At 38.6% G+C, this 24,474-nt stretch overlaps 1 protein-coding gene across 1 annotated transcript in view; it reads right to left on the bottom strand.

The window, feature by feature from the left end:
* Positions 1-24,474, bottom strand: part of tmem198aa (transmembrane protein 198aa) — a 42,019-nt gene that overhangs the window by 9,781 nt on the left and 7,764 nt on the right. The window contains exons 2-5 of the mRNA XM_030759040.1: positions 15,269-15,519; positions 7,843-8,081; positions 5,720-5,950; positions 4,745-4,856 (exon numbers count right to left, since the gene is read on the bottom strand). Coding sequence (XP_030614900.1) covers positions 4,745-4,856; positions 5,720-5,950; positions 7,843-8,081; positions 15,269-15,407 — 721 coding nt within the window. The 5' untranslated portion in view covers positions 15,408-15,519. The remainder of the gene's footprint in view (positions 1-4,744; positions 4,857-5,719; positions 5,951-7,842; positions 8,082-15,268; positions 15,520-24,474) is intronic.

Consider the following 24,474-nt stretch of genomic DNA (forward strand, 5'->3'; position numbering starts at 1 on the left):
GAGCAGCAGCTTGTCTACAGCTGAGAGGAAGAGGATAGACAAGCTCATCAGGAAAGCCAGCTCTTTCCTAGGATGTCCTCTCGACTCAGTGCAGGTGGTGGGAGACAGAAGGACTCTGACCAAAATAACATCACTGATGGACAAGGTCTCCCATCTCATGCATTAAACTGTTGCTGAGCTGGAGAGCTCCTTCAGTGACAGACTGCTGCATCCTAAATGCACAAAGGAGCGTTACCGCAGATCCTTCCTCCCAGCAGCTGTAAGGACTTTATAACCATCACTGCTCCCAACAAAAACCACAATAGCCTACACAATGTAGGATAATATATAATATACTGTAAATAGTCCGGCCTGTTAAGGTTCAACACACAGGCACATCATGTACATTGTATATAGTGTTATTATTAGTAGTATTAAGGTTAATCTTGTTTGTTGATTTTATATATATTCTTTCTTAATAGTGTAAATTATTATATCTTTATTTATATTTATAATAACTGCGGCTGCTGTTACACCCAAATTTCCCCTCTGTGGGACAATAAAGGCTGTTTCTTCTTCTTCTTCTTCTTCTACTGATTTTTAGGTATAGTGAATGGTGTTTAGTCATAGGATGTACATTACTGTAATGTAATTACTGTAAGACACTTTTAATGAATTTATTATCTATTGTCTTGTAGCTTTTATTTTTAATTAATGTCTTGCACCTGTGATAAGATTAAAGTTTTGGTTACTGTTTCTTAGCTAGATGTGAAGACATGTTCACAGTTTTTCTGTCTGCTGAATTTTAACACGAAATTTCTATTATATTTCTATATATACTGTACAGGGGTGAAAGTAGTTTGTTTATAAGGCAGAAAATTAGAAGCACTTGACAATGTGGAATATTTTTTCAATTGTTAAGTAAGTAACAGTATATAGTGTTATTATTAGTAGTATTAAGGTTAATATTGTTTGTTGATTTTATATATATTCTTTTCTTAATAGTGTGAATTATTATATCTTTATTTATATTTATAATAACTGCGGCTGCTGTTTACACCCAAATTTCCCCTCTGTGGGACAATAAAGGCTGTTTCTTCTTCTTCTTCTTCTAACTGGGATGTTTACACTCACTGTACACTGATAACCACCCTCACGCATTATGCCTCTGTCCACCAATACAAAACTTCTGGAGAGAAATGATCACCAAACTTTCTCAAACCTCAGTCCCCTTGGCAACCACTGTGTTTTGGAGGTCAATGCGCTCTCGTGTAGCTGAAATGAAATCTCCGGTCATAAGCAGTGTTTTCGAGCTGTGCTGTGTTGTTGAAATTGAGCAGAATAACATGAAACACCATTAGTTCATCTGCCTTTGCTTTTAATTGGGATATTTTGTATTGAGCAGACAGACATTAACCTGTTAACTGCCGCAACAAAATCACCTGAAAACACTATGTGATGCCCTCTGGTTATTCTTGGCTCTGGAAAACACGTCGTAGCCTATTAACTGGCCACGTCCTGTCCCCAGGACATATGTAGTGCATTTTATATGGCAGGCTAGACCCTCCTATTTTGATTGACACCTCATTCGGCAAATCATGTTAAGAAATGGATTTTCCAGAGCCAATAATAACCAGAGGGCGTCACTTAGCTTTTCAGGTGATTTTGGTACTGCCAGTTACATGATTGGCACCTATAACTTCACCACAGTGCTGCAAACTAAAAAGTGTAGCCTGCAGTAAACTGTCTAGTATTTTCATGCAATCTTTGAAAAACACAAAGTTCATATATTTCAGTTATTTTGAAGGACGTTTCACAATATTTAAAAAAAAAACATAACTTCATACCATATACAGACCCAGTACCTGCTCAAAAATCTCCTAAATGAATAAGGACATTATGTGTAAGCTTTAAATTTTCAGTTTATCAAATGTCACTGAGCAGTCTTTACCAATAAAAATAATCTCTCCATCCTCTTCTGTCTGTCTTACATCTTTCTTCATCTCAGAGAGAACTTATCTCACATTGTATTTGCTCCCTGGAAAATGCAGCAACTATACCTTTAGCCAACAGAAACGTTTTGCTGATATTTGTTGAGCTTTCAGGAACATTTCATTTCAAATTACCTGGCACTTAAAAACGCTGCTTGCCTTTATACTTGCTCTTCTGTGGTGCCACTAGACCACAACCTTTGAATTTCTGCACCAAAACCACCATTCTTCAACATTCTGGACAATTTTAACCCCTGAATATAATGCTATACAAGATGCATAAGTCATATGTAAAGTACTGAAAATTGTGCTTTAACATTGCATCTTTGTGGGGTGATATGAAGATCATAACATTCTCAGATAAATACACAATACAAATATGGCTGCCACTTTTTCATCTGGTTCTCTTCACTGTTTTCAGGTGTTCGATTGGTGCTGTTCTATTTATGGCATCATGTTAATCTCTTCTTTGGAAATGTACTCTAGTGGACGGAAAGTAGTATTTTTTTTCCCACCAAGTTTCTGAGAATTTTCTTAAAATTTGCACTTCAAATTTTAATTCCTTTCACACAACACAAGTGACACAGCAGGACAGTATGACGTTACACGCCACGAGGCTCACTAATCCATGATGGGATTAGACAAACATCCCACGTGCATTAATTAGCCAGATCTGACCGCACGTCATGGATTTCTGGCACACTTAAAACCGACCGAATCAGGGGGGACTCAAATAACGTGTGCAGATACGAGTGAATGAGGCATGAAGAAACCCAAGATGCTAATACACAGATGTAGGCCACTGCTATTCCTCTGGACAAGGATAAAGCTCTTGTGGTGTGAGCACAAGCTCAGTGTATAGACTCTGCTTCTGCTACGATGTGGGCTTGTGTGTCAACGCACTGCGCACGCAGTGAGACAGAAGCTATTTTGACAGGGTCATACCCTGTGAGTGTCCTCTGTGGAGCAGATACAATACTTGTGTCTATCTGATGTTATCCATGTGCTAAATATAATGTAACAGAGTCAGTGAAATGCTGCTTCTGCTGCACTGCTTTGAGGTGGGGGAAAAAACATAACCCTTGACCTAAGAAGGTGTCAAACAGGAACCTGGCACTATAACAACTGCACTTCCATCTTCTCCAGTGATAAGATGGTGAGACTGATGAGGCACATAAGTCACTCACTATTCACCAAAGTCAGCCCTGAAGAGTGCTGCTGAGGCAGCATCTTAAGAGAGATTTCAGTAATCAGCTCAAGCGGGAGGTTTTCCCAGAGCACACAGAACCAGTGGTAAATCCCACTGAGGTGCCAAAGAGAGCGCAACAGATCTCAGTTGTCTGAAGCCCATCAGAAAGCACTTAACCAAATGATGTGGAAAAACTGATCTCTCCCTAATGATTTCTCACAAGATAAAATGGCAGCATCTTTAAAGTTAATAGATGGAGCTAGTTTCTTATTTATCAGCATCTAGAGATAGGTCAGCATGAGGTCTGAGATTCTCTTCATGCATTCTCTTCATTTGCCTGTGTAGCAGGTAGCAGAAGGAAGAAGAAAGAGCGCCTGTCCCTCGGGTAGCGCATAGGGAAGCAGACCTCCTTCCAGGCATTCCCATTCAGGCCCACCACCACTGATGGATAATTGCACTGTCCAACTGTGACAGTGCAAGAGAGCTGCCATGGCTCCCATGGTTGAGAACTATGATGAGCTTGTGTATTTTCTAGACACCAGAAATGACAGCTGGATTCTCTGTCTCACTGCGCTAGGAAGAAAGAAATCAGAGGAACTGGAGAAAATGGGTAAAGGGGAGCTCTGAGTCACGCCCAGTGAGAGAAGGCATCTTTGTCCACTGAAGGGTTGTCTTATATGTTCACTGAGATCCAGAGAGCTCTTTCTGCATGAGGTGAACAGACCCGCTTCTGCCTTCTCAAATTTATCCAAAAACATCTACACAAAGTCAGGGCTCAGCTTCCCTTTATTGTGGGAGAGACATCAACTCTGCTGCATGGATCTGTACTTCCATGATGCAACCCACTCTGATGAACAGCGTGAGACCGCAGCAGGAGGCTCCTGGCTATTTCAAACAGCCCTACTGTGTGTACAATGCACACTGCTGTCATCGTGTTGTCTGATCATACTACAATGTGTCTAGTTTTCAGTAGAGGGGAACTAAGTATTTTAAAACTCTTATATCTGCGGACAGCTCCAGACATTAAATGTAGAAAGACTGAAACTTCCACCACCCCCTCCTTCAAGGACTTGATACTAGCAAATTCCTCATCACCTGGAGAGAGATGCTGATGTCTCTATACTCATATCTCAAGGGGAAACCCTGATCACAGTTTTCCAGGTTTTCCGACATGCCAAGTCTAACTGCTGTGAGAGGAATACTCTCCATTTATCTTGCGTGTTATAATGATCTCTGATGCTGTGAACCCACATACATCATTATGCCACCAAAAGGTTTAGAACATTTTATAACAGCTGAAAGGTGATAAACCTTTTCAAACACAACAGAATTAAACCACTGTCGGTGACATCTACCTTTGCTGGTGGCAACATGCCTGCGACAATGGGCACTGTACTAGTCGCTTACAAATTCTACTCTTTCACCAACACCCTCAAAGCTTTGAGCACCCCAAATTGAATAACAAACAGAAACTGGGCCAAACATTTACTTCTGGCAAGATGCAAAAACCCACAAACATGGACATTAAGTGAGGTTCTCAGCCTGCTCCAGTGAGTCTGGCTGTGTGTAAAGCAACAGCACTCACCCTCTGTGTGAGAAAATCCCTCTGCAGTGACTTTCCACTGAATCAGCACTCCGAGAAGTGCCAGGACAGGCCACACCCCCAAGATAACCCAAGTAAACCAGCACACTGGCTTCTTGGAGCCACCTGCAAAAATTACAGTTCCAGTGTCAGTTATATGCTTTACTCCTGATCAATTAAACATTTCTGTTCTTCTTTTCCCCCCATTTTTAATTTCTATTTTTCTGTAAGCCTTTTCTTCCCAAGTAAAGTGTCTGAGCACTGAGGGTATCCCATTCTGTGCAGATCTTTGAGCCAGCTGAGGCAATTTTCTGATATATGCTCTGTAAATATAATTGACTTGGCAAGGCCTTTATGGACAGTCTACATTGAAGAAAAGTATTTGTAGTACTGTTTCTACCAAGGTAAAGAATATAACCTTTATCAAAATATGTTTTAAATATTCCAGTGACAGTACATCAGTGTCTACAGGGTCATTTGGCTGTGCTGCATTGCATGTTTAACTACAATAATGTATTTGTACACTGTGACAACACAGATTTACATATTCAGAATAACAGAAGACTGCATCATATTACCCATCCCTAACTCAGCCTTTCTTAACCTGATCCTAATAAGTTCATTATACACAAACCTCCATGCTCACATCTAATATGACATATTGATTTCTCTTATTTACCACCTTCAGGCATGCCTTAAGCTCTTGGTAAAGTTTTTCAGCCAGTCCACCTAGGTGAAATGTCTAAAATCACAGGGGATGACCGCTCTATAAAATGTTCAGTATCTGAGGTTTTATCTAGCATTTTAAATGTCAATCTTTTTATTACTTCATCATTCACACACACACACACACACACACACACACACACACACACACACACACACACACACACACACACACACACACACACACACACACAAAAAAAACATGCCTCAAGATGACTGGCATCCCACTTCCTTACAAACATGCACGGAAACATATGGATACGTGCTTACCCTGAGTCTCTCATAAACGTAGTGTACCAAGGCAAACAGCTCTATAAAATAATCCACGGTGACAGTTATGATAGCAGAGCCAAATGTGGCAGTGGAGAGAGTAACAAAGCAGCGCTGCCACTGTAGCGTGAGGACAGCAAATAGTGTCCCAGAACCCAAAAGAATACCCAGAGGAACCCATACTGTTCTGGGATGGTAGAACTCCTCCATGACCTGAGAGAGAAATTGAAAGTGTTATTTTGTGTGTGAATTCATTTGGGATCATAATATACAGTGGTGGAAATCATTATTTTGACCCCCTGCTGAATTTGTAAGTTTGCTCACTTACAAAGAAATGAACAACCTCTAATTTTTATGATAGTTTAATTTTAATGAAGAAAGACAAACTATCAACCAAAAATCCAGAAAAGAAATTACATAAAAAACAAATTCATTTGCATGTCACTGAGTGAAGTAAGTATTTGATCCCCTATAACCCAATCAGAATTTTCCTCCCACAGATTGGCTGTGTGCCCATGTATCACAGAGATTATAATCAATCAATCAATCAATCTGATACTCCTCATCTCAACTCATTATGTGTGCAAAGCACACCTGTCCACAGAATCAATTTCTTCTATTCCAACTTTTCCACCACAATGGGCAAGACTAAGAGCTGTCAAAGGACATCAGGGACAAGACCGCAGACCTGCACGTGGTTGGAATGGGCAACAAGACCATCAGCAAGAAGCTTGGTGAAAAGCCAACAACTGTTGTGATTATTTGGCAATGGAAGAATTATAAAATGGCCATCAACTGCCCTCGGTCTGGAGCGCCACGTAAGATTTTGCCTCATGGGTTGAAGATGATTATGAGAAAGGATAATCCCAAAAATACACGGGAGGAGCAGTTGAGAGTCACCAAGGACACCATTGTAACACACTACACTATAATGGAGTGAAATCTTGCAGCACCCACAAGGTTCCCCTGCTCAAGAAGGCACATGCACAGGCCCATCTTACATTTGCCAGCATGACAAGAAGAAGCACATTAAAGTCATGGAGTGGTCTAGCCAGTCTCCAGACCTCAATCCTATAGAAAATCTGTGGAAGGAGCAGAAGCTTTGAGTTGTTAAGCGGCAGCCAAGAAACCAAAAGGACTTAGAGAGTTTCTGTAAAGAGGAGTGGGCCACAATCCCTGTGTGCAAGCCTGGTGACAAGAAACATCTTACTGCTGTGCTTGCCAACAAGGGATTTTCCACCACATACTAAGTCATGTTTTGCTTGGGGATCAAATACTTATGTCCCTCAGTGACATGCAAATCAATCTATAACATTTATTTAATGTGTTTTTTTTCTAGATTTTTGGTTGATATTCTGTCCCTCTCCATTAAAATAAAACTACTATGTTTGTAAGTGAGCAAACTAACAAATTCCCCAGGGGATCAAATAATTATTTCTCCCACTCTAAATGGCATTTCAACAAAATCCCCCATGTAAATTTCAAGGTCGCGTTTATGGAAAAGTGGTTTAAATAAACAACCTCAAACATTTATTCATCTGTATGTTGATTTCTCAGTAGAATTAAGGGGGGGGGGGGAGTTCCTCAAAACCTATTGGAGAAGTGGAGTATGGAAAACGATAGAATCCTATAAATTTTGGTGCTGATTGGTTGTTGGATATAGTGTGTGGCTATAAAATAATATTCATACATTTTTTTAATATTGCAAGACATTTGTCTTAATATTATTGGGATTACACTAAAACCACTAGGCAAATTTTCATGAAACTTATTGGAGAGGTGAATCATTGGAAAAGTAACCCACTACATTTTTGTGGGGGTTGTTCTGGGAAAATATTTAGGCATGTGTGAAGGGTTTGTTGGCAGATTCATGTGAAAGCCTTTAGACAAATTATACATGTATTTAGTAGACTAAGATGCCACTGTAGTAAGGACATGCATTTATAAACCATTAGTCTATAGACAATTAAAACACACAAACTACTTTCTGGTCCTTGGTGTATTCATACAATATGAATAAACACTGACATAGCAATTGTATGTATAGTTTAACCATTTGGCTTTCATGTGTACATACATATAATACTTAAAAATGAACAAATTACCACCAGTGATGCAACTCCAACCAGCAGGCCCAGCAGCAGGCCCACCATGAACAGTCCCACACTGCGAACCAGCATAGTCACCAGACCACACAGGGTCCCAATGCCCAGGCCAATGCCCACGGACGCCTCTACACTCAGCTGAGTGTCCATCACCCTCTCCTTGTAGCACAGCATGAAGATGACCACAGAGCCAAACATTAGGCCTGTTAGAAACAACACTGCCTTGAAGCATCGATAGCCTGGAGGACAGATGGAAAACAAACCACTGTGAGGATATCACAAGCATACAAATGCATACAAAGTACACACATGCTTGTGGGGGAACCCCCCCCCCCCACCCCCACCCCCCAGAAATAACTAGTAAATTCAAATTAAACACAACAAAATAACAAGATGGAACACTAAAGAGCAATGGTACAGTTCAGCTCCAGGGCTCTCAGTTTTGACACAGCGGAACAAAGTGCATTTCACAGATGCACAAGTGTGAGCAATCTAAAAACAGCATCAGAAGAGGTCCAGAGGTGCATAAAGAGACCATCTTGAAGGAGATACCTAAATTTAAACCAGTGATTTTATTTATTTTAAAGGTGGAGTCACAAAACCATTTGATTAACTTTCATGTGCAAACATTGAGGTTTCTTTAAAGATGTACACGCTTAAAATTTTAAAATTTTAGCTTGATACATGATCATCATCATCCACTGGAAAATCCATATTTAGTGGCACTATGACTTTTGTCAGTAATAATTAAAACAGTGGTTTCATTGCTGTTAATAAAGCATAGTGTCCTTTACTGATGTATGAAAACCCTTTAAAGGAAACTTTTTGGTTTCCAAAGTCTTGACTCCTCTTTACTTGAACAAGAACTTTCAAGATTCATGTGTTATTTGTCTTCATTCTTAGACACATTTCCTTAACAAGAAAAAAGAAAGCCTGTGGAATATTTAAACAAAATCAGTTTAGTAAGACATAAACATCTGCAGACAACCCCCAAAAGAGAGTCATTTTTAAATGAACAGTGAAAACCATTAGTGTGTATCATCAGTAACTGTCACAGGTATTTGATCTCTGATTTAACATTTTGCTTTGCTTCTGTTTTCTCTGTCCAGCCTCATGATTAACTGTACGTTGTGGTTTTGCAAATGGCTCTTGAAATTAAAAGGATCTTATCATATTTCATTTAAAAAGATAAAATATTCCAGGAGGAAGGCATAATGAAGAGAAAAAATAAAATAAACAGCAACCAGGGTAAGGTGGGAAAGAAAGAGAGAGGCCTTTCCTTATTGCACAATGTCAAGAACAGATAAACTCACTCTATAAACATTTATGGAATTGCTTTAAATTATGATAATCATCATATTACAAAAGGTCATCCACATTCATTAGTCAGCAGGCTTGCTGGAAAGAACAGCTGCTCTCCTGGTTTTCTTTTTTTTTCACCTTTTCCCATATGGTCCCTCTTGTCCTTTCTGGCTTTCTTTTCATCTTAAAGTGTTTTAATTCAATGAAACCTGGAAAAAAAGACTCCAAAAGATTAAAGGCTCATCTTATCAATAGTTTAAATCTCCTTGGTCTTTGCTTCTATGTTTATTAATGTTTGCGTCCCACTTTCTATCGTCTCAGTAGCTCTGGCTCTCTGACTGGGTTCTGTCTCGAGGGGACCCAACATCAGATTGTTATCTTTGTGTAATCAGGCATTGCACAGCTGAGCCAAACAATGCACCTCTCCTCATCCAAACCACCATCCATGCTCCCCCCCTTGTGACCATACCTCATTTATTTGACACACTTCTTATAGCTTTCTTTATTCCTTCCACTCTGCTGTGTGTGTTTTCCTAGATACCTTTCAGCTGCTGTGTGCAGTGAAAGCCACTGTACTCATCACAGCTGTTTGCACTTCTTCTGTAACAAAATGCCTGAAGGAGTACAAGTCAGACATGGGGTAATTCAAACATTTCCATAACATCTACAGCTAGCAGAAAATGTGTTTGGTCAGCAGCTGTCACAAATCCCCAACAATATTCTTTCATATTTGATGGTCTCCATAAATCAGCAAATGAATTCTGAAATATTATGCATTTCCTTTACTTCTGCCATCTTTTCATCAGCCTTCTATCTCTCCAAATGGTCCGTAGCTCCACTCCTCTGCCCATCCCTCCCACTCCCTTCATTGCTCCTCTTTGCTCTTCCTACTTTTTCTCTAACCATCAAACCATCCCATCTGTTCAGCTCATGTCTTTCTACCTTTTTCTCTGCTTCATCAGTTTTGCTCCAATACCACCACTCATCATTTCTGCTGCAACTTTGTAATTCTGACTCAAATAAATGACAGCTAACCCTGTCTTCCTAAGATGTTGGAGGTAAACCAAATTCTGCAGTGGCAGGAGGGTTTTATCAGCAGGGAGAATCAATTTTCCTGCTGGTAACAGTCTTCCTCATATTGTTCAAATGTGACTGTGGGGTTTCAGAGAAACATCAACAATATGCTCTCGCCTCATTTGCAGAAGAGTGATTATAGCACTGAGAGTGACAATGCATGGCATCAAACAGAGAGAAAAACAGACACCCTAGGACTGAGGCGCATGAGTATTTGAAGTAAAATTACACCATTCTGTATTTGATGTCTTGTTTCATTTCTGGCTGTTGATTTTTTTTTTTTTTGGCAGCATGCAAGAAATAATTTTTGGTGTCACCTTAAATCATAAAAATGGAGTTTGTACAATTCTAACAAGCTTGAAAATCAGTATTTGGTATGACCACCTTTATTCTTCAACACTAAATTCTCTGAGAAAAGCATTCTTGTAATTTAAGCAGTCTTCAGGAATAGTTTTCCAGGCTTCTTGGAGGACATTCAGAGCTCTTCTTTGGCTGTTGGCTGCTTTTTGTTCCATTCTCTGTCAATATGATCACACACTGCTTCAACAATGTGATAGCATTCCATTGTGTGCTTTTCCAACCAGGTATGTTTTTACATTTTCCATTAGCAATGTTTTGCGGATCATTGTCAGGCTGAAAAATGAAGCCATTGCCAATCAGATGCTTTCTAGATGGTACTGCATGGTAGAATAAAATCCGATGGTACTTTTCTGCCTTCATCATTTCAGCAATTTTGACAAGATCCCCAACACCACTGGCTGAAATGCAGCCTCAAATCATGACAGAGCCTCCACTGTGTTTTACAGATTGCTGTAGACACTCATTGTTGTACCTCTCTCCTGAACTCTTCTGTACATATTGACAATGATTTAAAGCAAAAATCTGGATTCATCACTCCATAAGACCTGTTGCTACTGATTTTCAGCCCAGTTTGTATATAATTTGCCAGACCTCAGCCTTTTCTTCTTGTTTCGTTTCCTTAAGAGAGCAGCCTTTCCACTAAGACCATTTCTGACCACTGAGACGAAGGGTGGATGAGGAGGCTTTTCAGATATTGTTCATCTCCTGTAGATAGCTTTTTTTTTTTTTAGGCCTGACATTTCTTCTTTCATCCTCTACTCGTCCATTTTCTGCAATTTCTTTTAAGGACACTTTGCACACCATGCCGAGATATGTCAATTTTTCAGCTAACACAGCTTTGGTAATCGCCTTAGTTCAAAAATATGATTTTACGTCTGTTAAACTGTGTTATTTGTCATTTTTCACAGATTCAACTAAAGAAATGGGAACAAAGTATATGTTTTTTGTGACCAAAGTGCATAAAGATGTGATTTCATGTTTGGTTCTTAGCTAAGTTGTGTTATGTATAGACACAACACTGGTTCATCCCTTGAGTTCTTCAGTTAGGGATATATATATATATATATATATATATATATATATATATATATATATATATATATATATATATACACATTAAATCTTGGCTTGGCTTAACCTTGCTTTTAATTTTTTTTGGATTTAAATATGCAACTATGTAGCCAGTAAGACATTGTAGTTATGGTTAGTGGTTCAGCTTAGGTAAAAAGTAGTTTGGCAAAAGTAATTTGCCAATTTAAGTTGCATTTAAACCAAAAAAGTGCTCTGAAAACATTTTACTGCTTTAAATTTCTTTACAACTTGTCAGAAAAAAGCAAATGCCTACTTCATCACACCAGGCTGAACTACCATCCAAACTGTGGTGGCGTAAGATCATTTTTTAATAATCCTATTTGCAACAGCACCAAATTCATATAACATACTCTGCTTTTGCAATATCTTTGAAGAACAGTGTGGCATACATTTTTTTTCTTTTAACCAAATAAAAGTTCTGTGGTGTAGGTGTATGCTGTCAACTTTGTTGAAATAAAGTAATGCAGGGACTGACACTAGTGCATTTCTGGTACATATAGAGTGAATTTTAATGCTGTCTGTGCTTTAGTCAATCGCTCCTTAAGTATTTGGATGCAACAAGCCTTCTCAGAGATTCAACATACATCAATATTCATCTGAAAAAACAGCATACTGTATAGGTTGTTCTGGGGCTCTTAGAGGTTGGAGAAGATGTTCTCTGCATACACCTGACAGCTCAGACTGAGTTCAGGATTAATCCAGAGAAGGGGTGCTTTCTCTGCTTAAAATACTACAGGACAGGACCCTACAGGACCCAACTGCAGGACTCTGGAGACAAGAAATTAATTTAGAATCCAGCTTTAATACTGATAGTTCACAGGAACACAAACCCCAACATTTCTGCTGGGCAAGAGCTAAAGGGCAGAGGAGAGGGAGGACACAGGGCAGGGAGACACACAGCAATGAGGGGAGCCATGATAATGACACGACAAAGAACTCAGGAAGACACAGACAATATATATACACAAGAGGTAATGAGAGGAGAGTGGAAACAGCCGAGGAGAACAGGCCAACAGAAAAACACTAACAAGACAAAGGTAAGAAAAACTGAACACAAATCACGTGATCGTGATACAAACTTGACACAATACAGTGAAGGCACATGAGGAAGGGAACATCTACACTAGAGGAACATGAACTGGACATAAGAAACACAGAGACCGAGACAGAAACTCAGGGAGGCAGGAAGACATAATAATAATAATAATAATAATAATAATAATAATAATAATAATAATAATAATAATAATAATAATAATAATAATAATAATAACAGAACCTATGAACAAAGCTAAAGAAGAATCAAAACCCTAGGAAAATAAATATTAAGAAACAGATCAAGAATAATAAGACAAAGATATTTCAAAACCCTGGGTCCAGGACCTGGGGACCATGACCATTTACCATCCAAATGGCAACTATCATATACACATCAGATGCATAGTGAGATGTGCTTTTTTTAAGCATCACATATTGCTCAATTCACATGATTTACTAAAGGTTGTGTGCTGAAAACTTTAGTAAACAATTTTTGTATAATTTGCTCCAAATTATTCAGGTTAACAAAGAAAACTGTTAAAAGTACACATGCAATTACGCCAGCCGCAAAAATAAATGTTCATATGCTTTTCAGTCACAAAATTGAAACCACACATCTTTTGCAAATACTGACAGTACTTTTTTATTTCAAAAGAGGATTTTGCTGGCTTACTAAGACACCATTTGTACATCTGGCCCAATTTCACATGTTTTCTTTGATTGGATATTGACCATGTGAAATTATAACACTAGTAAAAGAAAAGAAAGCCAAAAACATTTCAAGGATTCTATACCAGAGAATATATCCATGTTGAACAAATTCTTTGTTTGACTGGCAGTGACACATTTCAGATCAAGGCTTAAAAACATATCAGTGACTCTGTGGAATAACTCTCTGATGTGTTTTTTCATTTGGAAATCCTACTGTACCCAAAAGATCAAGTAAAATCAGGTCTCCTATAGTAGCAACAAATCATCATGGCTGACGAATACCATATCACAGCATCAGTAAATAAATAAGAAAAGTGTTTCTATTCAGGCATTTCTAATTCTGTAAAGTAAAAAAACAAAACAAGTAAGTAGTCTATGCATTTGATCTTATGTGCACTCATTCCTACAGGCCTTGCCAAAGCATCATTAACTTGCAGAAAGGCAAGAAGATGAAGATTTCCGGCACTTAAATGAGAAAATAGCTGCAAGTGAATATTTCTCACATTAATCATTCCTTTAAAAAAGAAAACACAAAGATCGCTTTACTCTGATTATTTATTGATTACACATTGCTGTAATGACTTTGCATCCAAACTAATTAGAGTGACCCCTCACTTATCACGTAGTAAAATGCAGTCGCTCTCTCTTTGGGAACGAAACTAAGTCTCCAGTAAGGACTTTGGTTTTTAATGAATGAACCTGTGCATACAATATGAGTCCAGGCACTTGAAGACACAGAGGAGATAAAAACGAACACAACAGGTCCGCTGCCTTTTTGGCATGATATTTTTATATTAATTGCAGAACTTTGCACTACTTTAAAAAAAAAAACTGTATGGCTGCAACTTTTACTTAAAAGAAAGAGAAACATGTCTTAAAATAAGAAGCAGAATGACGTCATGTTTCAGTATGTCTGATGGCGCACACTTTAAGGGTTGGAATTTGCATGAGCTTGCAATTCCACACTATGTTCACCATGTTCTAGTGTAATTCGTTCACTAAAGTAAAGTGAACACACAAACCCACCAAAGTCACAGTAGTCTAGGCTGTAGTATAAGAGCTCAATATTGACTCACAGAGCCAGAAACAAGAAAACAACACTGTAGTGCCCTTAAATCAATAATACATAGACATACGTACATAGACCAGCAGAGCAGAATGAACTAAAAATGATGAGTAGGGATTTCATGGGGTTTTGGCAACATGCTTTAGCAATTTTTCAATCAGCGGTTGTACATAAAAATAAATTGACTGCCAGTGTTTCCATTGTTGTAACTGCTGCTGGCAGATGGCCACACAGAGGGGGTCTAGTCTTTATATAAGAGAGCTGCTTTTATGCAACTTAAAATTAGTGCTTAATATATTTTAAGAAGTCATATATTGATGTTGGATAGATTTTAAGATTATTCTGTCTTGATAGTTCTGTCTTATCATTCTGTCAAGTGGCAGTGGCGCAGTGGGTAGGTGCTCGCCTTGCAGCCCGAAGGTTGCAGGTTTGAGCCCTGTCCCTGCGCTGCTTTGTGTCCTTGGGCAAGACACTTAAACCACATTGCCTAACGGTAGTGCCGGACTCTGGTTGCATGACCGCAGATGCTCTTCTCTGGATGAGTGATTTCATTGTGTGCCTTGTGCGCACAATGAGTTGAACCTAATATAATATTGAAGGTTTACTTTGACATTTCCAACTATTTGTGTGTATGTCGGATGGATTTTCCTTTCAGTTACCCTGCTTTATATTTAACATACATATTGCTATTAAATTTTTCATTTTTCTCCAGAAACACATATCAGTGTATTGAGCAAAATGTTGGCTCATTTCTTTCTTTCTTTTTTTTAGATAATCACTTACCAAAGAAGCAGTAGATGATTCCGAAGAGGCAGCACATGGAGCAGACCACCGAGGGCACAATCTCATATCTCCTCTCAATCTCCTGGTCACACCTAAGCCCCACCCCAGCCAAACCAAACAGCTGGCTGGTGGAAGTCATGGTGACTGAAGTGGAGGAGACAGGATTTAAATGAAAGCAGGGGATAGGGGGAAGGGATGGAGGGGGTGTGTAAGAATTTCCGAGTCAGTGGGCCTCACCCATGGAGACGTGTCTAAGGGCGGGACAGAAAAAAAAGAGTGATAGAAAAAGAGAGCAGGAGTGAGAATGAAAGAGGAAAAAAGAGAGAGTTATTATTGATTGCTCATTTTAAGTACTCAGCTGTAAGTGCTGACTATACACTAAGCACGGTCCATAATTCTGAAAAAAGAAACATCTCAGCACAGCCACGAGTACTGCTGCGATAAAATGCAATTCAGCCACTATCATTCACTTGGATGTACAGTATAGAGGTACAACATATTGCTGCCAATAGTTTGGAAGTTTGACCAGTTGCAGAAGATGTGCAGCACACACATATTCCAGTGGTTGCCATGGCAAGAACAACAGAATTAATTTGCATAAATTTGCATGCTGTGGGAAAGTTGTAGTACAACTAAGAGGCTTTTTTGTGGACCTTTAATTTGTACCTCAAAGCTAAGGTTTGCAAAGTGATTAATGTGAAAAACCCCTTAAAACTTTTATATCTATGCTTTTTCCTGCACTCTGCCAATGATCTATTCACTCACTGAAATATTACATTAACTTTTCTCTAAAACCATCCATTCTGAAAACACTCATTTTACATGACCTAAAAGAAAAAAAAAATCCTTGTTTTCAACTTTATGACTATGTATTTTTCAAATATTCCAGGGGATTTTAAATAATTTACCTAGCCTAAGAAGCAGGAGAATATCCCCAACTTTAATTCTTCCATTTATAGTTAAAATCACCAAATTCATAGAATAGAATAGAATAGAATAGAATAGAATAGAATAGAATAGAAAGCCTTTACTTGTACTAAGTGAAATTTGACAACATTAGGAGTGCTACTCCTGATTAGGTGAGTCAAACTCAGTAACCTTACATATTTAGTTAGAAATAATTATACAAAAAATATATAAAAAGAGATAAACTAGTGTAAGCACAACAAGCATAACTTACATATAAACATGAAAAAGCTTTTAAGCACAAAAATTTATGCCCAAAAGAGTTTACAGTTTGCTTTCTAGGAGATGTTTTAGAGAGATGTACTTTTGCATATTGTCCCACATTCTAGTACTGATAACATGATCTCCTTGATAACTTTATTCTCAACGAATCTTCTTTGTGTCACAAAAGCACACAAGGAGATGAGTTCCATATGGTGTCTAATACATGCTGCTTAGAAATGCCTTTGTCATATCTTTCTTCAAGAGACTTTTGTAGGATTAAAATGTGTGTGACTTCCACTCTGGTCTTTTTAGTGGCATGTCTGCTCTCAGGTAATAAAGTGATCAAAGTTAGTTATGTTTCACAGATGTTGTGTGAAGTTAGCTAAAGGGAAACTCAGTCAACTACAGTGTCAGACTCTGCCCTGACATAATAGCATACGGAATATTCCAAATTCAGTAATGAAAAAGTAGCATAAAGGCACATTACAAAAACCCATTTTAAATCGATTTTGAAAAGAAAGAAAAAAAAAAGAAAGAAACATACAGCTGCAGTGTAAAGCATGAGATTCATGAATCATTGACTCACGCTGTTAGCCAAACACCCACACAGAGTTCCACACTTAGTCAGGCACCAAACCCCAGTGGTTTAACTTCCAGCTGAGACACATATTAAGACCCACACTCAGCCGTGGTTATGTTTAAAGCAGCATTATTGGACTATTTTACTGTTGGAGGGTTGTACTAGTTTATCAAGCTGTTCAAACACTTTCTCAAGCTGCTCTTCACACAGATCATTGGTTTTTCAGCTGGGTCCACTGATCATGTGTGAATGCAGGTTTTCTCTGTCAGGACCTGATCACATCTTTTTACTTATGGATCTGTCAATCTTCAGCTGTATTTCAAATAAATTCCCAGACACCAGAAAGGGAGTAACAAATCAACAGTCGGTAAACATAAAGTCTTAAAAGTCTGGGTTTACTGAAGTAGAAATTGTAGGCTGTCAAACGGGAACTAGTTGTTCTTTATTTCTTTACTAATGGAATTGAGGAGACTTAAATGATTTTGCTGTGTAGTATACACAGTAGTACAGTAGTCCAACTATGAAAGTATATCAACTTAATGGAGTCTGTTCTTTTTACAGCTTCTGAGGGTTGCATGCTAAATTTTAAGTTCTGTTACTCTGGATCCATTAACTTTTTAAGACTTCAGATCAACTCTCTTGTCATGTCCAAGCCTGGAAACATATTCACACACTCGCTTCCTATCTTGGCTCTGTATTTGTAAATGAATGCACACATGTATGCAAATGTAACTTGGGCACCCTCATATTATGCCTGATTACACAGGGAAAGTAAGACCGTGTTCTTTAGTAATGGCTTAGCGGGTGATGATGATGATGCACTGCGGCAAGCAGACACAAGTACATGCACGCACAAGGTGATGTTTAGCATCTTAACACCTCTGGAGCACTGCTCAGTCAGCCTCCTTTTCAACTTTTTACACTATGACATGTTGGGCTTGTGGGGAAAAAAACGATAAAGAAAAACAACATCAAAACAAATAAAAATGGAATAAAATTGAAATCTGGAATAATTATTAGGCAGTGATTACTTGTAAACATTAAGTCTTACCACCTGCAGTGAAAATAAGATGAGCATATTAGACTTTCATCTTGTACTCACTAGATCAGGAAGAATTCAGTGGTGAGCAGATGTCAGTTTGACATGTAGTCTTATTAAACACAACAAAAAGAAGAACACACCATCAGCAATGAAAAAAGCAACATTCATGTGCAATAACGATCTGCCTAACTATTATGAAAGGTGGAATGGGGTGAGCCAAGTGAAATGGAAAAAGTCTGTAGTAAAGCTGATATAAATGGGTGCTATAATGTAAATCCTAAGATGCAGGACTCAGAGGAGGAAATGTCATCAGAGTGGACAAGTGGGTAGTTACAGTAAAAAGAAACTCACTGGTGGTGAGATTCATAAAGTTAAAGAAAAGCTTCTGGAAAGTTATCTAGTTGTTCATATTCAAAAGGTTTAACATGCAATAATAATATATAGTGCACACTCTATATTGCAAACTTGAAAGACTTAAGTAAGGGCACACCACTGCCAAGGTTGCACAACCCTATAAATTATTCAAAGGGGAAATGTTTACAAATGCTTAATCTGACTTTTCATTCTGTTCAGTTGCTAAAAGAAAAATATTCATTTTCCCTGTTCCTAGCTAACAAATCATTAAAAAAAAAATCCTGTATATGCTAAAACATCCAGAGCTGCAATTTCTAACCAAAGCAAAAGCCGCACTATTTTACATTCTGTGCAGAGTGGGTCAAAAAACCCGAGAAGCAAATGGAAGACTTCCACTTCATAATTGCCTCCACTCCAGTGGTGAAACAGATTGTCAATGCTGCAGCTTAGTTACACCACAGGCTCTCTGAGTCAGGAGCAAGACCCAACTGAGTATTTATGACAAGGGATGCTACTGCAATGCCAAAATAGAATAAGAAGATAATGAAATCTAAAGCTGTCCTTTACTTCTTTTTAGTCTACATGAAGCATTTTTTTATGCACTTGGCAATTATTAGTGCTGCACTTATTTGTCAAAAATCAGATAAAGTAAAACTGATAGTAGATTTTTAGATCTGTGTAGAATTCAATTCTTCTGCTTGCATGTATCCAATATTACAGGCAGAGACAAAAATGAACTACTTTGCTGCACAAAGACACACAAATTCTTGGATAACATGGTGGGTTGCTTAGATACACATTGGTTGCTAACAAGCATGCTAAGCCTGGACTGTTGACACCCCCACAGTCACAAGGAGAGGTGAGGGAGATACTGTCACACAACTAGTTGGATTCCAATGAGTTTGAAAATGTATGCTTCTGTTCATTAAGCTCAGACATATCAAAACAGGTAGAAAAATGGCACTGTTTGAGTGCCGTCCTTTTATCCAAAGCACTACGCTAATGTTTAATTTCATATCAGGCTGATCAATGACATAAATCTTCCATTAACACAACGGCAATTATCTATCCAGTTTCATCCTCAGGTCTGTTTCATTGGGTGATGACTTAGTCCATTAACATTCAGTGGTGACCTGTTGCCCTGCACCCGCAGAGAAATGGTTGATTAGAAAATAGCCCACCAATAAGGTCAGAATGGGGAAGAGTAAAAACAGTATATTATGCAACAATGTCACGTCCTGTCTGTTGCTATAACAACCAGCAGCGGTACAAGGACCCTGCAAATGGGACAGGGAGCTCGTCTCCAAGGGGATGTGCATGTTAAGAGCCAATCAGTGATGGCTTCTTTGAGGCTCCTGGCAGCAGAAACTCCTGGACTCTGACCCTATTCAGTTCTTCTTTAGAACTCACCAACATAGTAGGACATCCTCTGAACCAAATAATAGATCAACGGGAGTGCGTTATGGGCTCAACAGCCACTTCCTTGAAGTTCCATATAAGAACATGTTTACCTCTGTAGTGGTATAGATCTAGAGATGATGTAATGTCCTGTCTATTGATCATTCTCTTCACCAGAACTATCTCAACAACCAAAAAAAAATAAATAAATAAAAAATATCGCCATGAAATAATGTCTAGATATTCAGTGTACCCAGATTCTTATGACTTCCGTGACCTCCTGCTTTTCACACTGGGCCTCAAGCCAATTAAATTGAATTTATCCAATGCTTTTGTTTACTATTACTTATTATACTTTCCTAATGCATCAGCATTAAAGTTGACACATGACAGTAGTTATGCATCACTTAGCGCTGTGTTGATTTTTTTCTAGGATAGTGGAGAAAAGCAATAAAAATGAGGATGCAGATCAGACAGGTCAGAATACAGTAATGAGAGCCTTTGAATGTAAAGTCTGCAAAAAAAAGTCTTAAAAAACATTTTCAGACAGAGGATATGTGACATTGCTGCTTTATCTGTCTATTAAATTGAGTTCATTTTTTATGTCAGCGTTCCTCACATACACTCAATCATATACATGATGGTGATGGAAAGAGAGGCGGTAAGCATAACATATTTACTATATACATGAGACTAGACTGGAAAGTACATCAAGGCATACAGTACTGTGCAAAAGTCTTGAACTACTCCTATATATTTTTCTAGGAAAATGGGAAATAGGTGCAGTGATTTATTGAAGCATGTGCAGATATGCATTGAAATCCAGTATACAAGGCAAAAACAGAGTTTGTATAATTCTAGCAAGCTTGAACATTAATATTTGATATGACCAACTCTTAGGTCACTTTCTTGTAATTTCTATAAGTAGTCTTCAGGAATAGTTCTCCAGGCTTCTTGAAAGACATTCAAAGCTCTTGTTTGGATGTTGGCAGAGACAGAGCCTCTACCGTGTTTTACAGATGGCTGCAAACACTCACTGTTGTAGCTGACCTCCTTCTGCATACTGATGACAATTTTAACTACAATTTTTAAATTTGCATTCATCACTCCATAAGACCTGTTGCCACGGATTTTCAGTTCAGTTCTTGTATAATTTGCCATCCTTTTCTCCCTGTTTCTGCTCATGAAGAAATTCTTCTTGACACCCATTCTTCCACTAAAACCATTTCTGATGAGGCTTAAGGACCTGTGCCATGAAATAATGTATGGCTCTTTGCTGGATCTTTTCCTTTCTTAAGGACATGACTTTAAGATTCTGTTCATCTGATGTAGACAGTTTTTTTGGCCTGCCATGTCTCTAACAACACACTGCACACCATTCTGAGATTTGCCGAGTTTTCAGCTAATAGCTCTTTGAGAATCACCTTGTTGATGCAAAACATTATGCCTGTCAAACTGTGTTATCTTTGCTATTATTCATGGATTCAACAAAAGAAATGGGAACAAATTATGTTTTTTTGACAGGCTGCTAGTAACAAAGTGTCTAAAGGTAAAATTTAAAATTGGTTCTTTTCTAAGTTGTTTGTTATGTATAGACACAACACTGGTTCATCCCATGAGTTAGCTATCTTTTTTATGTTTGAATGATTCATAGGTCAGTTTTCAGTGGCTTACCCCCCACCCCCCACCCCACCCAAAAAAACATTCCTCTGAAAATGGTCAGGTACAACGACTAGATGGAAAATGAGTGAAAAAGCAGCCAATGTCCAAAGGAAAACTTTGAAAGACCTTCAGAAATCCTGGAGAACTATTGCTCAAGACTACATCTGACTCCTTGGAAGCAAAACATAAATGACAGGTGGCTCAAGAGTTTTGCACAGTACTGTGTTCAGCTTGTCACTGTGATATATACTTATGTTACTAATAACATACTGGTCCAATCTAAGTGGCCAGAGTGCTTTAAACATAAAGCCAGCACACTGAATGTTGAGATGTTAGCTTTGATGGAAAGTCGTGTATGATGTTTTATCAACTTGCTTTTTTCCTCTCTGCTTAAAAAGGAGCCCGAAATAAAACCAGAGAACCCCTGACACAGTTCACATGATGATTTGCTCCACTATATCCTTGCTTGCATTCCTCTGTCAGCCTGAAAATAACAGGCCAATAATGTTAGGACACATATCAAAACTGCTGGCAGCGTAATAACCCTTCTGCTTGTTGATGTGCTCCCTGCTGGAGCTCTGCTACTGTTCCTTTTTCCTCCAAATGAGATGATAGTCTAAGGTCACAGATCAAATCTGAACACTGCTGGCACTGTAATAAGTGTTTTATGATTTGTTCTGCAATGTGCCAGCTTGTATCTCTGGCTCCACAACTGTGCAAGCTATTTACAGTGAGGTGTGACTTCACCTCTGTGCGTGTGCTGACTTTTCTGTTCTTTAGATCTTTGACACAGAAATAATATACGTGCTTTAATAGACAATTTATATTTTTTAAAAAAAAGCTCAAATGAAAATATGTTGTATCTGTACATCAGAATAAAATGATCACTTCAAAAACAGAAACAAACTAAATAAGTAAATATGTAAAAACTGCATTCTGCAGAATTGTGTCGTTTTCTCTGCCTCTGCTGCTGACATGAGAATGTGTGAGTGTTTGCACATGTGCAAAGCGTTTTCTCCCTAAACCTGCTGCTAGATAAATTATATTCTCTAATCTTCTGTAGATATGGGCAAACTGACAGGGAGAAAAAGATGAAGGGTTTGAAATAGTTTGTGTCTGTGTGTGTTTAGTTGTGTGTATATGCACGCCAGCATGAATATTTCAGAGGCCCCTAACTGAGTGGTGGCGACAGAGCATCACCAGAACGAGGACACGCTGCTCTTCAGGGTTGGGGATTGCAAGGTTTGGACAGAGGAAGAGAGAGAGAGAGAGAGAGATCAGGACAGAAAAAATGGTGTGCACGTGCATACACACACACACACACACACACACACACACACACACACACACACACACACACACACACACACACACACACACACACACACACACACACACCAAATGTGACACAACAAGAATTTGTTTGGAGGTGGGAACAACTGTGAAACCCATGCTATTATCAGATGTTAAAATGATGTATCTTCACTAACAGTGGATTTAACTTAAAGAAAAAGAAGGAAACAAATATAGACTTACCAACAACACATAGTGCCTTTGCCGAGGAAACAGCAAACGTTACATATAATTAAGACTGTGGAGAGTAAAGGATTCATGCTGGCAAAATGGACCTTTTATTTAGAACATAATATTGAGCAAATACCTATTATATCATGCTCATCAATTTTAGAAAACAACCCTTTTTACATCCAGGCACGCAGACGGTTTTTATGTCATTTGTGGAGGGTTTAAAATATTTCCCTCAAAGAGCTTTGCCTCAACTCCAAAAACACTGCTGCCATTACTCTGGATAATAAAAAGACCACACAGTGAAAGCATGCGCTTTAACTACTTCTGCTGGGAGAAAAAGATTCTAGAAAACTCTTGACAGTCTGTTGTAAGAAGCCTGTCGAGAATACAAAGGAACAACCTGTTTCTGTAAAGTGATGATACTGTTAAATTTTTTAAAATGTTGTTTTTCAGTGCTACAAGTCAGGCATGAACTGACTGGTATTATACTTGAGAGCAAAAATCTTAAATTTCAAAATGTAAAAATCACAACTCTCCAAACTTAATATGCCTATAAAATGTGATATTACTATGTGAGTCTTTACATGGGTAACCACCCTCCGTAACCCTCGTGTGACTGACAGATTAATCTTGTGGTTGTCACCAGTGGAGTCAAACCTTTTGTTTCAGAAGATTTGTCTGAGGTTGTGTTACGGTAAATGGGAAGGGTGTTCGGTGAGTTGTAGTTCAGTAGGCTAAAGCGGGTTGAAGATGCTTAGTTGGCTGGTTAGTTTACGGTTAACCTTCCTAACACCGTTAAAGGTATTACTGACATATCAAGCTTGTTCCCTGGGGAGGTTAACAAGATACTACAGAGGATCACTGGGCAGTGGAGAAAGTACACGAGGACCAGTGTATCAGATGCTGATGTTGTAAAATATTGATGCACTGTTTACATTGCTATTGAAGGTGTCATGGCTGAAACAGAACAGCCGTTTATTGACATATCTGGAGAATGCAGAGTTAACAGTTCTCTTTAGAAGATCTATCACTCATAGACCCAAGGGAACATTAATTAGCCAAGTGTCAAAACACAAGAATATTTGTTTATAGGCTGACTTAAATTGATCAGCCATCACATTAAAACCATATGCCTAATACTGTGAATGTCTCCCTCATTCATCCAAAATATCTCTGACCCATCAAGGAATAAACACAGGGTCTCTGTGGGTGTCCTGCTGTGTCTGGCACAAGGGTGTTGGCAGAAGATAATTTGGGTCCTGTAGGTTGGCTGGGTGGGGCCTCTGTGGATCATGGTTATTATGGTGCATCCCACCGATGCTTGATCTGACTGAAATCTGGGAATCTGGAAGCTAAGTCAATACTTGTGGCTCTTTGCAGAGTTCCGCGAGCCATTCCTGATCATCATTTGCATTGTGGCAGGACATGCTGTCCTGCTGCTGGAGGGATCAGGCACTGTCGTTGCCACAATGC

Source organism: Archocentrus centrarchus, chromosome 21 (assembly GCF_007364275.1).
Source record: "Archocentrus centrarchus isolate MPI-CPG fArcCen1 chromosome 21, fArcCen1, whole genome shotgun sequence".
Taxonomy (NCBI): domain Eukaryota; kingdom Metazoa; phylum Chordata; class Actinopteri; order Cichliformes; family Cichlidae; genus Archocentrus; species Archocentrus centrarchus.